Source organism: Babylonia areolata, chromosome 23 (genome assembly GCF_041734735.1).
Source record: "Babylonia areolata isolate BAREFJ2019XMU chromosome 23, ASM4173473v1, whole genome shotgun sequence".
Taxonomy (NCBI): domain Eukaryota; kingdom Metazoa; phylum Mollusca; class Gastropoda; order Neogastropoda; family Buccinidae; genus Babylonia; species Babylonia areolata.
This window is the reverse complement of record NC_134898.1, coordinates 16,994,852-17,010,401: the sequence shown is the minus strand read 5'-3', so window position 1 is coordinate 17,010,401 and position 15,550 is coordinate 16,994,852. Positions and strand designations below refer to the sequence as shown.

At 43.8% G+C, this 15,550-nt stretch overlaps 1 protein-coding gene across 1 annotated transcript; it reads right to left on the bottom strand.

Moving 5' to 3' along the window:
- Positions 1 to 4,773: 4,773 nt before the first annotated feature.
- LOC143297907 (mitochondrial pyruvate carrier 1-like) lies at positions 4,774 to 13,834 on the bottom strand. Its single transcript, XM_076610454.1, has 6 exons — positions 13,687 to 13,834; positions 12,383 to 12,386; positions 11,167 to 11,182; positions 8,314 to 8,394; positions 6,271 to 6,403; positions 4,774 to 5,197 (listed from the first exon to the last, which is right to left on the bottom strand). Exons 1-6 carry the CDS (start codon positions 13,755 to 13,757, stop codon positions 4,990 to 4,992), a joined length of 513 nt encoding a protein of 170 aa, XP_076466569.1. The 5' UTR covers positions 13,758 to 13,834; the 3' UTR covers positions 4,774 to 4,989.
- Between the last annotated feature and the right edge of the window lie 1,716 nt (positions 13,835 to 15,550).

Sequence of the window (15,550 nt, the reverse complement as noted above, 5' to 3'; positions counted from 1 at the left end):
GCTGTATGTTCTGGCCGTCATGTTGACACCTTTCGACAACTGCTTTACAACATGCAAAACATCAACATCAAAATCAATTCAAAACTTGCTGAGAAATCGCTTCAAACACTGTGCAGGCAGCCACCATTTGCTGAGAAACTGCTTCAAACATCGTGCAAGGCAGCCACCATTTGCTGAGAAACTGCTTCAAACATCGTGCAAGGCAGCCACCATTTGCCGAGAAACTGCTTCAAACATCGTGCAAGGCAGCAAGGCGTGTGCGTGTGTGTGTGTGTGGGGGGGGATTCCAGGAAATGGACTGCAGGAAATGAAAGGGTGGCCACAGGTTGTCTGCTGGCCACAAACATGACTGTGGTCACACCTGACCACACACCTGAATGTGATTACAACACACCTGTGGTCACACCTGGCCACACACCTGACTGTGATCACACCTGGCCACACACCTGTGATCACACCTGGCCACACACCTGTGATCACACCTGACCACACACCTGAATGTGATTACAACACACCTGTGGTCACACCTGACCACACACCTGAATGTGATTACAACACACCTGTGGTCACACCTGGCCACACACCTGACTGTGATCACACCTGGCCACACACCTGTGATCACACCTGACCACACACCTGAATGTGATTACAGCACACCTGTGGTCACACCTGGCCACACACCTGAATGTGATTACAACACACCTGTGGTCACACCTGGCCACACACCTGACTGTGATCACACCTGGCCACACACCTGTGATAACACCTGACCACACACCTGAATGTGATTACAACACACCTGTGGTCACACCTGGCCACACACCTGAATGTGATTACAACACACCTGTGGTCACACCTGGCCACACACCTGAATGTGATTACAACACACCTGTGGTCACACCTGGCCACACACATGGCTGTAATCACACCTGGCCACACACTTCACTGAGATCACACCTGGCCTGGCCACACACTTCACTGAGATCACACCTGGCCACACACTTGAGTGTGATCACACCTGGCCACACACCTGACTGTAGTTGTACCTGGCCACACATCTGACTGTGATCACACCTGGCCACACACATGGCTGTGATCACACCTGGCCACACATTTGAGTGTGATCACACCTGGCCACACAACTGACTGTAGTTGTACCTGGCCACACACCTGACTGTGATCACACCTGGCCTCACACCTGACTGTGATCACACCTGGCCACACACCTGACTGTGATCACACCTGGCCACACACCTGACTGTGATCACACCTGGCCTCACACCTGACTGTGATCACGCCTGGCCACACACCTGACTGTGATCACACCTGGCCTCACACCTGACTGTGATCACACCTGGCCACACACCTGACTGATCACACCTGGCCTCACACCTGACTGATCACACCTGGCCACACACCTGACTGTGATCACACCTGGCCACACCTGACTGTGGGCACACCTGGCCACACACCTGACTGATCACACCTGGCCACACACCTGACTGTGATCACACCTGGCCACACACCTGACTGTGATCACACCTGGTCACACACCTGACTGTGAATCACACCTGGCCACACACCTGACTGTGATGACACCTGGCCACACCTGACTATGATCACACCTGGCCACATACCTCTCTCATACACTCTGGTTGTCACTTGCTATACGCTCTAACTTAACACAACATATATACCTTCTTCTGGTCGACCAGATAATAAGCAAAAAGAACCTATAAGAGTGAGCCTTTAATTCGCAGCTGTTTAAGATTTCTGTTAAACTGAGATGGCAATGAGGCGCATGTCACCTCCACCTGCTGTTGTTGTGTGTATGTTGTAACCAGTTCTGATTCACTAGGGAATAACTAGAAACAGAAACAAAAACATTGTTTCTCCTCAAAACTGACTTCAAAATGTGTTTATAAATGTAGGTCAGGCATTTTATGCTGCCTCAGCAACACCCCCCCCCCCCCCCCCGTCAAACTCTGTGTGTGCTTGTGTGTGTGTGTGTGTGTGTGTGCGTGTGTGTGCGTGTGCGTGTGCGTGTGTGATTCAAATTCTCTACAAAGTGATTCCAAAGTTGATTTCATAGAGAATTTACAGCACATTCAGTGTAATCAGGAAAACACAAGCATTCTTAGCATAGAGCGAAAAGCTTATCAATAATATTTCCTTTGAAAAAGTATCCATTGCCACTCATCAAATTAAAACAAAATTCAACAATTACATGTTCCTTTTTTTTCTTCCTTTGCTCTTGTGTCTATGCGAAAACGTTTCTCACTTACATCAACTTCCAAACACTACTCACAATGGTTTCTCACACGCACCAGACAACGTCCGTGGGTTATGAAGGACACGGTCACAATGATTTCTCAAACACACCAGACAACGTCCACACACTGCTGGGTTGTGAAGAATACGGTCGCAGGGATTGGGATTGGTATCCAATGATGACAACTCGAAAGCACCAGCTCTGTTTGTACTCCTTGACTTGTCCCTACCCACACTGCTGTCCCACCCACACTGCTGTCCTACCAACACCCACACTGCTGTCCTACCAACACCGCTGTCCTAACCATACTGCTATCCCATCTACACTGCTGTCCCACCCACACCACGGTCCTAACCACACTGCTATCCCATCTACACTGTTGTCCTACTCACACTGCTGTCCCACCCACACCGCTGTCCAAACCACACTGCTGTCCTACCCACACTGCTGTCCTACCCACTCCCACACTGCTGTCCTACCCACACCGCTGTCCTACCAACTCCCACACTGCTGTCCTACCCACACCCACACTGCTGTCCTACCAACTCCCACACAGCTGTCCCACCCACACTGCTGTCCCACCCACACCGCTGTCCCACCCACACCGCTGTCCTTCCCACACTGCTGTCCTAACCACACCGCTGTCCCACCCACACCACTGTCCTACCCACTCCCACACTGCTGTCCTACCCACATCACTGTCCTAACCACACCCACACTGCTGTCCCACCCACATCACTGTCCTAACCACACCCACACTGCTGTCCCACCCACACCGCTGTCCTACCCACACCACTGTCCTACCCACACCCACACTGCTGTCCTACCCACACTGCTGTCCTACCCACACCCACACCACTGTCCTACCAACACCCACACTGCTGTCCTACCCACACCGCTGTCCTTCCCACACCCACACCGCTGTCCTTCCCACACCCACACTGCTGTCCTACCCACACCGCTGTCCTTCCCACACTGCTGTCCTACCCACACCCACACCACTGTCCTACCCACACCCACACCGCTGTCCTACCCACACCCACACTGCTGTCCTAACCACACTGCTGTCCCACCCACACTGCTGTCCTACCCACACCGCTGTCCTACCAACTCCCACACTGCTGTCCTACCCATACCGCTGTCCTACCAACTCCCACACAGCTGTCCCAACCACACTGCTGTCCTACCCACACCCACACTGCTGTCCTACCCACACCCACACTGCTGTCCTACTCACACCGCTGTCCCACCCACACTGCTGTCCCACCCACACCGCTGTCCTACCCACATCGCTGTCACATCATTGTCCTACCCACACCGCTGTCATCAGTGGCACCACAAGACCTGACCACTGTGTACACTGACTGTGGCAGTATTACCGACCAAAACACACGCCCCTAATCCTAACATGGTCCATAAAACTCTGACAGTATTGTTATATGTTCCGAATCCTAACATGGTCCATACTACTCCGACAGTATTGTTATATGTTCCTTATTTAAACATGGTCCATACATTTCTAACAGTGCTGTTATATGTTCCTAATCCTAACATGGTCCTCACAACTCTAACAACAGTATTGTTATGGCGACAGTCCAGACCACAGCTGCAGTGTTGGTACCGATAGACAGAATGTTGACACCGCCCACACCTCAATCGTCAGCACTGTCCGCTTGGTCAGCTCCACACAGTGACAGACAGACAGACAGAAGCCAAATGGACTGCAGCAAAACACTCACTGACGATGCTAACTCACACTGCAGAGCTCTACCTCATGCTGCAATCACACTGTATCACTGGTGACCAGTGACAACCAGCCCACATGGTCCTCGCAGTCTCACAGGGGCAGTGGTCACACACACACACCCACACAAGGGTTCTACAGGCCTTCCTTAGCAAAAAAATGAATCTTGTGAGTGGTTTCTCATCAACTAAATATTAACAAGTTTGTCCACGTCTGTACAGAACATAAAAAAAAAGAAAAGAATGACCGAATAAATAAGTAAAGAAAGATACAAACCTCTACCCACTCAATGCAAACTGTGACGAAAACTTCACAAACATCTCCTGTGCCGTTTCCCTCCCATCCCAACAAAAACACAAACCCACTGACTCCTCAAAGACAGGATATATACATTTCCCCAAAATACCAAACACATGCTTTCAATACAGACAAGGCCAGTGCTCGCTACTCCATTCAAAAGTGCTGATAAGTCTATTCCAGAAATCTACTGTCTGTCTCCAAGTCTGTTTGACACAAAGCACGCAGCACCATCAGTTTCCATCGTGTTCACATCAAAGCTTTAGTCATGGTCAGCATACTCTGTCTGTGATGGTTGCCGCTTACCTGGATGAAACTGGGGGACTGTCAGTCCCAAAACTACACAGGTTTTGGGTTACTGTCATTCCCAATGCTGCAATGGTTCTGCAAATGTATCCCAACTTTCCATAATTATCCCCCCGCCCCGCTCCTCCCCTCCACCTACCCTCCCAAAGAAATTGGCCCTATCTTTCCAGGCTTTTTCCTGGACATTGCTGAATTTCACCAGTTTGTCCACAACTAAATCCTTAAACCTTCTCCAGCATTCCCCCCAAATATTCCAGAAGTGTCCCTCAAACTGTGGGTTTGCTGTGTGGAAGTGAGAATCCCCCAAATAATGCGTGGTGGTGGTGGTGGTGGAGGTGGAGGTGGTGGGGGCAGTGCAGGGCGTGTGGTCTCACAGGGAAGGCTTGATGTGGGGCTTGGGCGCCTTGGGCAGGCTGTACACCTTGTCAAAGGCCTCCACCTCCTTTATCTGCTCCTTCACAGAGTCGGGGATCTGGGGGGATGGATGGAGAACTGGGTACTTTTCAGGGTGCTTGTGAAGCTCCTCCTCCACCACCTCCACGTGGTGCTTGCGCTTCACATCCTCCGGGGTCAGGTAACTGAAACACAAAGATGACAGTGATGTCTACTGTATGTATCAATACCACAGGCAACTGAAACACCAAGATGACAGTGATGTCCACTGTATGTATCAATACCACAGGTAACTGAAACACCAAGATGACAGTGATGTCCAGTGTATGTATCAATACCACAGGTAACTGAAACACCAAGATGACAGTGATCTATACTGTATGTATCAATACCACAGGTAACTGAAACACCAAGATGACAGTGATCTATACTGTATGTATCAATACCACAGGTAACTGAAACACCAAGATGACAGTGATCTATACTGTATGTATCAATACCACAGGTAACTGAAACACCAAGATGACAGTGATGTCCACTGTATGTATCAATACAACAGGTAACTGAAACACCAAGATGACAGTGATCTATACTGTACGTATCAATACCACAGATAACTGAAACACCAAGATGACAGTGATGTCCACTGTATGTATCAATACCTCAGGTAACTGAAACACCAAGATGACAGTGATGTCTACTGTATGTATCAATACCACAGATAACTGAAACACCAAGATGACAGTGATCTATACTGTATGTATCAATACCACAGATAACTGAAACACCAAGATGACAGTGATCTATACTGTATGTATCAATACCACAGATAACTGAAACACCAAGATGACAGTGATGTCTACTGTAAAAATCAATATCATAGGTATCTGTTGGGTTACGTTGCTGGTCAGGCATCTGCTTGGCAGATGTGGTGTAGTGTATATGGATTTGTCCGAACGCAGTGACGCCTCCTTGAGCTACTGAAACTGAAACTGAAGGTATCTGAAACATCAAGAGGACAGTGATGTCCACTGTATGTATCAATGCAACAGGTAACCAAAACACCATGAGGACAGTGGTCTCTACTGTATCAATATCAAAGACAGAACAGCTGACAGGTACAGTTGTACTGGACAGAACAGCTAACAGGTACAGCTGTACTGGACAGAAGAGCTTACAGATACAGGTGTACCAGATAGAACAGCTTACAGGTACAGGTGTACCGGACAGAACATCTTACAGGTGCAGCAGCACTTACTGGTAATTGATGAAGCGGGCACCTTGTGTGAGCTGGGTGACCTCGTTGGTGAAGTGACAGGCCAGCAGCAGGAGGTTCCGGGGCTGCACCTTCCAGGCAAACCTCATGAAGCACAGCGAGTACACCGCCAGGGCTGTACACACACACATACTCACACTGTGACATGAATACACACATACACACACACAGTGATCTTCCAGGCAAACCTCACGAAGCACAGCGAGTACACTGCCAGGGCTGTACACACACACATACTCACACACACACACACACACACACAGTGACATACATATAAAATACTGCAAAAACATACAGTGCTTATGCGGAAAAGAAGTTAATGTCCATCACATACTTGTCGAGTCTCCTAGAGCAAAACAACATGTTCTTTCAAAAACTCACTGACCAGTTTCCACTGAACACATATTTGTCCTTAGAAGATATTCTAATTAATCATTAATTACTCCAACAAATCACAGAATATTTGAATCAAAGTCCAGTTGGTATCTACCTTTGATTGACTGATTAATGTTTCTGTTATAATGATTACCGGTATGCTTCATCCTGTTACAGGAATGTTTGAAATGGTTATACATTACTTTCAGTTAGTTCTGGCAGGGTAAAAACGGTCATTTTTTGCAAAAGCCCACTCGTGTACATACTAGTGAACGTGCGAGTTGCAGCCCATGAAAGCAGAAGAAGAAGAAGAAGTTTGTTCAATCTTTTGTAGTTCTTCCTGTTGTAACCTCTGCCACTTTTTTTTTATGTATCTTTTACTGTATCAGTCATCCCAACACCTCTTCCCATCACCCCCCCCCCCCCCCCCATACACACGCACCCCGTGTGCGCACCACACAGATGTACTACCCCTATTCTCCGACCCTGTCTAATATCACTTACCAGTGAAAAGACATTAAACGAAAGAAAGAAAATGACATAAATACACACACACAGTGACATACATACACATACACTCACACACACACACAGTGACATACACACACACACGCACACACACAGTGACACACACACACACACACACAGTGACATACACACACACACAGTGACATACACACACACACATGCACACACACACACACACACACACAAGTAGCAACTTTCTAGGAAAACCTAATTAAGCACAGCAAGCACACCACCAGGGCTGCACACACAAACACACACACACATTGTACCACAAACACACACATGCACGCACACACACACACACACACACACACACACACACACACACACACACAACACACTGTTGTTGTTTTAAGATGTGTTTACCACACACACAGCATATCAGACTGCGCAATGGAAAAGCAGCCCATGTTCTAAGGACCACCTACATTCAGCACACTCAACTGCAGAGGTCCAGGGTTAAAAGCTGTCTGGCAATACACACAAATCCAACTTGAAACTCCAAGTCCAAAGGAAATCAAAGAGCACTTGTCTACTATGTCGTTCGTTAGTGTTATCATTATTGTTGTTATTGTTGTTATTAGTATTAAACATCATCATTGTTATCACTGCTATTACTATGACTATCACACTTTTTCTGGATTATTATTATCATTACATTATCATCATTATTTTCATGATCATATTCTTGTTCTAGGGCAGCAGAGTTTTGTATGCGCTGAAGGAACTGAATGGATGAAGCAGGCAATAGGGAGTTACAGTAGTCAAGGCGAGAGAGAATGAGAGAAACGACAAGTCTAGATGTTGTGTCGGTGGACAGGTATTTCCGAATGGAACTGATGTGTTGCAATTGACAGTAGCAGGATTGACATGTTTGGCTGATAAATTTTTAAATGGACAGTGTGTTGTCAAGGACAACTCCGAGGTTCCTGACTGAACTGTAAAGAGGAAGAGGAAACCAAAATATACTGCAGCATCAAATCACTCATACACAAGGAGATAAACATACATGACAATACATGCACGCGCACACGCACACACACACACACAAGCACCCCCAAACACACACACAAACAGACACACACAAGATAAAGCTTGTGACATAAACTGATAAAGGCAGACCTGCTGTCATGTTGCCACTGATGATTTCTGGATCTCTCTTCAGATCACCCAGAGCAGCCAGTGGCAGACCCCAGTTGGCCACTGTAAACATGCACCACTGTCAACCCTGTCACTCTGTTAACACACTGTTAATTTTTACACATGGCCACAGAAACACACTGTCAACCCTGCCACTCTGTTAACACATTGTTAATCCCTTACACATGGCCACAAAAACACACTGTCAACCCTGTCACTCTGTTAACACACTGTTAATCCTTTACACATGGCCACATAAACACACTGTCAACCCTGTCACTCTGTTAACACACTGTTAATCCTTTACACATGGCCACAGAAACACACTGTCAACCCTGTCACTCTGTCAACACACTGTTGACCCTTTACACATGGCCACAGAAACACACTGTCAACCCTATCACTCTGTTAACACACTCTTAATCCTTTACACATGGCCACAGAAACACACTGTCAACTCTTTCCCTCTGTTAACACACACTGCTGACCCTTTACACATGGCCATTGAAACACACTGTCAACCCTGTCACTCTGTTAACACACTGTTGATCCTTTACACATGGCCACAGAAACACACTGTCAACTCTGTCACTCTGTTAACACACTGTTAATCCTTTACACATGGCCACAGAAACACCCTGTCAACCCTGTCACTCTGTTAACACACACTGTTAATCTTTTACACATGGCCACAGAAATACACTGTAAATTGTTCACTTTGTTGACAGACACTGTTAACCCCTTCATTCTGTTAACACACACTGGTAATTCTTTACACATAACCACACTATCACAGTATCAGCCTTTTCACTCTGCCACACTGTGAACACACTGTTAACCCTTTCAACACTTACAGAAACACACTGTTGACCCTTTAAACAATTAGAGAAACACACTGGTAACCCTTTAAACACTTAGAGAAACACACTGTTAACCCTTTAAACATTTAGAGAAACAATGTTAACCTTTAAAACACTTAGACAAACACACACTGGTAACCCTTTATACAGTGTGTGTGTGTGTGTGTGTGTGTGTGTGTGTGTGTGTGTGTGTGAGAGAGAGCACATGCATATGTGTGTATTCGCAAACTGAGAGGGAAAGAGCATGTGCTGTACTGTATCAATGTATGTGAATAAGTGTGAAAGAGCGGTTTTCCATGTCTATCTGTGTATGTAAATGAATGTGTGCCTATAAGCATCAGAACATAAATATGTGTTGTGTGCTCATGGAATGTGTGTGCTCTCTCGTGTATGTATTGTAACTCTTCAAGAATGATACACAGCCCCTTGAATACACTGTCTACCCTTTCACAAAACTGACCCTTCAAACAGTTGCAGAAACACAGTTAACTTTTACACTGTTAAACTTTTACACACTGTCACATAAACACCATGTTAACCATTTAAACATTTACAGAAACCCACTGTTAAACCCTTTAAGCACTGACACAAACACTCTGTTAACCCTTTACAGTCACAGAAACACATGGTTAACCCTTTAAAAACACTGGCACACTTTATTTTTAACCCATTCATACTGTCACAAAAACACACTGCTAACCCGTCATAGATGGTCACAGTGAAACAATTAACACTTTGCACACTGTTAAATATCATCCATGGTCACAGGGAAACAGTTAACACTTTGCACACTGTTAACCTGTCACACATGGTCACAGGGAAACAGTTAAAACTTTGCACACTGTCTATTAACCCGTCACACACGGTCCCAGGGAAACAGTTAAGACTTTGCACACTGTCTATTAACCCGTCACCCATGGTCACAGGGAAACAGTTAACAGTTTGCACACTGTTAACCAGTCACACATGGTAACAGGGAAACAGTTAACACTTTGCACACTGTTAACTCATCACACATGGCCACTGCGAAACAGTTAACACTTTGCACACTGTTAATCCGTCACACATTGTCACAGGGAAACAGTTAACACTTTGCACACTGTCTGTTAATTCATCACACATGGCCACAGCGAAACAGTTAACACTTTGCACACTGCTAACCCATCACACATGATCACAGTGAAACAATTAACACTTTGCACACTGTTAAACAGTCACATATGGTCACAGTGAAACAGCTGACACATTGCACATTGTTAACCCATCACACATGGTCACAGTGAAAGAGTAAACACTCTGCACACTGTTAACACATCACACATGGTAACAAGGAAACGACATTTTGCACACTGTCCGTTAACCCGTCACACATGGTTACAGCGAATCAGTTAACACTTTGCATACTGTCAGTTAAACTGTCACACATGGTCAGAGCAAAAACAGTTAACAGTTTGCAAACCAAGTAACATGAAAACACTGTAAAACTAAAACACTGTAACACAATCACAGACATACACGTTCATTGTTAATCATTTCTGCACAAATACTTTATTCTTTTTAATTGTGTACCCTTGCTAACCCTTTACACTCACTCAGAGGGTGATGAAGTTACATACATGATTAACGCTTTACCCACTGTCACAGTTTGAACACCATGATTATAAGCGTTTGCGAACATGTGTGTGTGAATGTGTGTGTGTGTGTCAGTGCGTGCGTGCGTATGTTTGTGTGTGTATGTGCGTACACACATGCGTATGTGTGTATGCTCAAACTGACAGGGAAAGAGCATGTGTTGTATTGTATCAATGTATGTTAATGAGTATGAAACCGGTTTTCTGTTTGTATGTCTATCTGTGTATATAACATGAGTGCATGCCTATAAGTATGAGAACATATGTGTTGTGTGCTTGTGGATATGTGTGTGTGCTCTCTTGTACATGTATTGTGTTCTTGAAGATCTCTGCATCACACTTACCAGGGCCCCAAAAATGCTGAAAAGGAAATCAGAAAACAACTTTCTATTATTCTGCTGAATTGTCTGTGTTGAAAAAGAGAAGGAAAAAGAGTGACAGACAACGCAAGAAAGACAAACAGTGAGAGAGAGTTCTCTGAGAAAGACAGCTCAGAGTACAGCTCTAAGAGATATGGGGAGTGGGAGGAAAATGAGAGAGAGACAGAGATCATCTGACCCCCCCCCCCCCCCCCCCCCACGCCTCCTCCCGAGACTGAGACTTTGCAATTTCATCAAACATTATGTATTTGTTACGCAATATTCTAATATCTCTTTGAAATGACATCCTCATGTTCCCCTTATTATCAGCAGCAAGCATGCTTGCAAACATGAATACACATCATCATGTTATCTGGATATATCCAAAAAGCACACATGCGCAACCAGGATAAAAATGGGGTCAAGATAAAAGTAAAAGAGAGCAGCATTTGGATACCTGAGCTTTTCAAGTGCAGTTCAAGGTGAACTGAGTCATTGTGTTCTTACTCCTTCTTATCGACTTTCATCTTCGTATCATTTGTCCTTTGAAAAAAATAATTTTTATCAATAGGATATACTCATGACCCATAAATAAGGTGCATTTAAACACAGACAAAAACTGCACACACACACACACACACACACACACATTCTTGATATAGATTTTATAGTATAAAATGACGCAGAGTGACACCACATAAAAAAAAAAGCAAAAAAAGCATGGATTGTATACAGACATTTTACAACAAGCTACACAATTCCCTCACTTCAGTGAACAAATAAGTAGCGAAAAGACTCAGATATGTACCTGTGTGTGTACTGTGTGTGTTGTGCGTGTGCGTGTGTGTGCCTGCTCGTGTATGTGTATACACATGGGTACATGTATGCATGTGTGTGCGTACGTGTGTGTGTGTGTGTGTGTGTGTGTGTGTGTGTGTGTGTGTGTGTGTGAGTGTGTGTGTGTGGTGCACACACATGTACACATGTACAATATAAGCTCGAAAACAAGACCTGTGACACCTACTGGGTCAGCAGTAGTCATCACTGTAAACACGACTTTCAGCTGGAGAGAGAAAGTATTACTCTCTGCTGTGTAAATAATCAGTGTTACCTTCTTGTTGTTTGTCTGGGGTTTTTTTCTTGAAAGAAGTAAGCAGAAAACAAACTATAAGAAAAAAGAGGACAAAAAAGTGATACTCACAGTGCTGAAAGTGGGACATTGCAGACATCAACGAGACATGGTCACCAACAGCATCATGACAGCAGCAGCATCAGAGCATGAGGTCACCAGTAAGTGGCCCAGAGAGACAGTTGTCCAGACATGGAAAATACAGAAATACAGCATACATGATCTCTTAAAAACATACATTTCAGCATACAAACAAATACTACTGAGTTAATGCATATTAATCATGAAACAATGGAATTATGTAACTCAATTTCAATTTATTCTTGAATATATACTAAGCACTTGGCTAGTTTTATTTTTAGCCTCTGGACACAGGATTTATGGTATAATCACCATTAATGGTTAATACTTCAGTTTGAAAATGCTCTCCATTTTCTAAATTGGTTATTTATGATAAAGAGCATAGGAGTCACTCTTTGTTACTTATAATGGTTGTGTGGTGCTTCCCCAGCTGTTGCTGCCAGATAGCATTTCAATTTTTATTTACTGCACCCTCTCTCTCCTTTTCACCTCTTTCACACACACATAGACACCAACTTATTTCTCCTCTGCAGAATTCCAAACTGCCCTGTATATTCGTCCATTCCCTGTTACTATAAATGCTTTTTTTGTGTGTGATGCTTATTATATGTTTTGGATGAGAGTTGACAATCCACTGTGTCCATTGCAGTCTGTTTTGTGTTTACAAGACACGTGTCAGTCTGCACCCCATTATCACCTTCCTTTCATCCCAAACATTTTTGACAGCCATGCTGATTAAGCAGGTACAATCAACCAATCTCTGGGAGACTAACCCAGCAAATTTATGTGGACCTGATGATATCCTCTACACTGTCCTGCTAATGTGTGCAGTCTAGCCGGCAGCGAGCGTCACAAGAATATAAATTCAGTGTTCAGAAACACTACCCAAAGACTGGCTGTTAGCAAACATCTTCTGTATTTCTAAAATAAGCCATATACTCCAATCCGCAAACTACGGGCATCAGTAAAGTGAAAGTGAAAGTTCATGGATCCCAATCTTGGATCTGTGGACGAAACAGCCGACAGGGCACGATTCGCTCCATGAACAGGAACCACGTTTCGTGACTTTGGCGGCGGAACTGACGGCCTGTGACATGCCGGTACCGTTTCGAATAGATAGATTCAGAAAGCAAGCTTCTGTTTGATTATATTATGTCATAGCGGTGGCGTATCGGTAGGCCTGTATGGAATTCCAGTTTTACTGTCCTCAGAGTATAATCTGCAGTTTATATTGAGAAACAAAATAACACACAGCAGACGAAAACAGTGGACAGGTATATATGACCAACAATCACCTGCATAGGTAATCTCTGAATTCCTTGCTTTTCAGATGGGTCAGCCCTTTCTTGACCAAAGCGCCTGCCATGGTAGTCCACGCCTTTTCTTCCCAAACAGCAGAACAACCTGTCACTGTAAGCCAACGCCGTAACCTTCAAAATAGAACAAGTGCAGCACAAGGCGGAACTCTGCCAAGGGACGCTACTCTTAATATTTGACAATCGGAGTTCGCCCAAACCTGGGATCACAAAAGAAGCACATCAGAAAGCGCCAAGTTACACAACACTAGTTCGGGTCAGTTCAGTTTCTGAGGGAGGCGTCAAAGCGTTCGGACAAATCCATATACGCTACACCACATCTGCTGAGCAGATGCCTGACCAGCAACGTAACCCAACGTGCTTAATCAGGCCTTGAGGAAAAATGAAATAAAATAAATAAAACAACTGAAGAAGTCAGTAAAACACCACCACATAAATAAATGATATATAATATGAATATTATATAAATCAATGAATAATATATAAAATCAATACAAATATAAACAGAAAATAAATGGAATCATAATAATTTCAAGTTGATAATGATAACAATAATGATACAAAAATAAACTTGATAAATACTGAACCGGCCGACACACACAAACACACACACACACACACCAGATATACCCTATTACAGCAAACACAAAGTTCAAGTTTATTGCTTGTTAATTTTGTTGTTGTTTAGAGTCCCACTACGCACATCTAAAAGGAGCACCTGTATACCTATACCTGTTAAGAAGGTGGAACTGAAATGGGTCAGTTGTACATGGAAAAGGAGCACCACTATACCTGTCAATAAAGTAGATCTGAAATATCTAATGGGTTGTACATGGATAAGGAGTACCACTATACCTTTCAAGAACTGAGTTAGAACTGAAATTTAATGGGCTGTACATCGCGGAAAAGTAACCTATACCTTTAAGAAGGTAGAACTGAAATGGGTTGCAAAACGAGTTTTCCAAGGCAAGGCAAGGCAACTGAGGCAAGGCAAGGCAAGAAATTTATTTCATGTACCATCTGGGGGCATAGAAACATTTACATCGACGCCTTTAACACACACCATATAAACAGAAAGAGTAATCCAAAAAGTACAAAAAAGAAAAACAACAAAACAAACCAAACAAAAAACAACAACAACAAATAAAACAGTAAAAGTCCCACACAAGCAATCACGGGCAAATACACATTAACAATTATTTTCCATTACGATAGAAAAAATAGAAACAGAGAAAAAAAAGAAAGAAAGTAAGAAGAAGAAGAAGAAGAAGAAGAAAGATTCTCTATAAATGTACCAAGTTTCATTGGAAAGAGATGCGAATATTAGAGACAAATGATATAAGTTCCAACAATATTCTTTTGTTTCTTTCAGAAAATAATAAGTGGGAATTTAATGGTGTTTGGCCGGGCATTTTCTCCTGATGTTGTAAAAAGAAAGAAAAAAGAGAAAAGAAAAGAAAAAAAAAAAGGGGGGGGGGGGGGGGGGGGGGGGGGGAGGGCACAAAAACAAGCAGTGCATCTCATCACCAATATCATTAGTTTTGTGGTACATTTGTCACAGATTCTTTCACTACTTGATAAATTGTTGAAACGCTTTTTTTATGAACAGGAAGTCCGTTGTTGGTTGTTCTAAACTTTGCTAGCTCAATAACACAATTAGTTGGTAATGATGTAAGATAAGCATCTTGACCAAAATTGGGTTTAAACATCCTGTAATTAATAAACATTGTATCATATATCATCTACATGTTGATACCGATCTTGCAAAAACTGATCTTTCAAACTGCGCTTAACTTTCTCTTTAATTAAACCAAGTGGGATGTGCTGTGGAATTGTGTTGGTT

Bases quoted from the DNA above. Each gene is read 5' to 3' on its own strand.
- LOC143297907 (XM_076610454.1), bottom strand. From the start codon at position 13,757: ATGGCAGGCGCTTTGGTCAAGAAAGGGCTGACCCATCTGAAAAGCAAG. The intron at 6,404-8,313 runs GTCTGCCTTTAT...GTGTGTGTACAG, and splicing joins CAGTGGCAACATGACAGCAG to CCCTGGCGGTGTACTCGCTG. The intron at 5,198-6,270 runs GTAAGTGCTGCT...TTTGTGTTTCAG, and splicing joins GCCCGCTTCATCAATTACCA to TTACCTGACCCCGGAGGATG.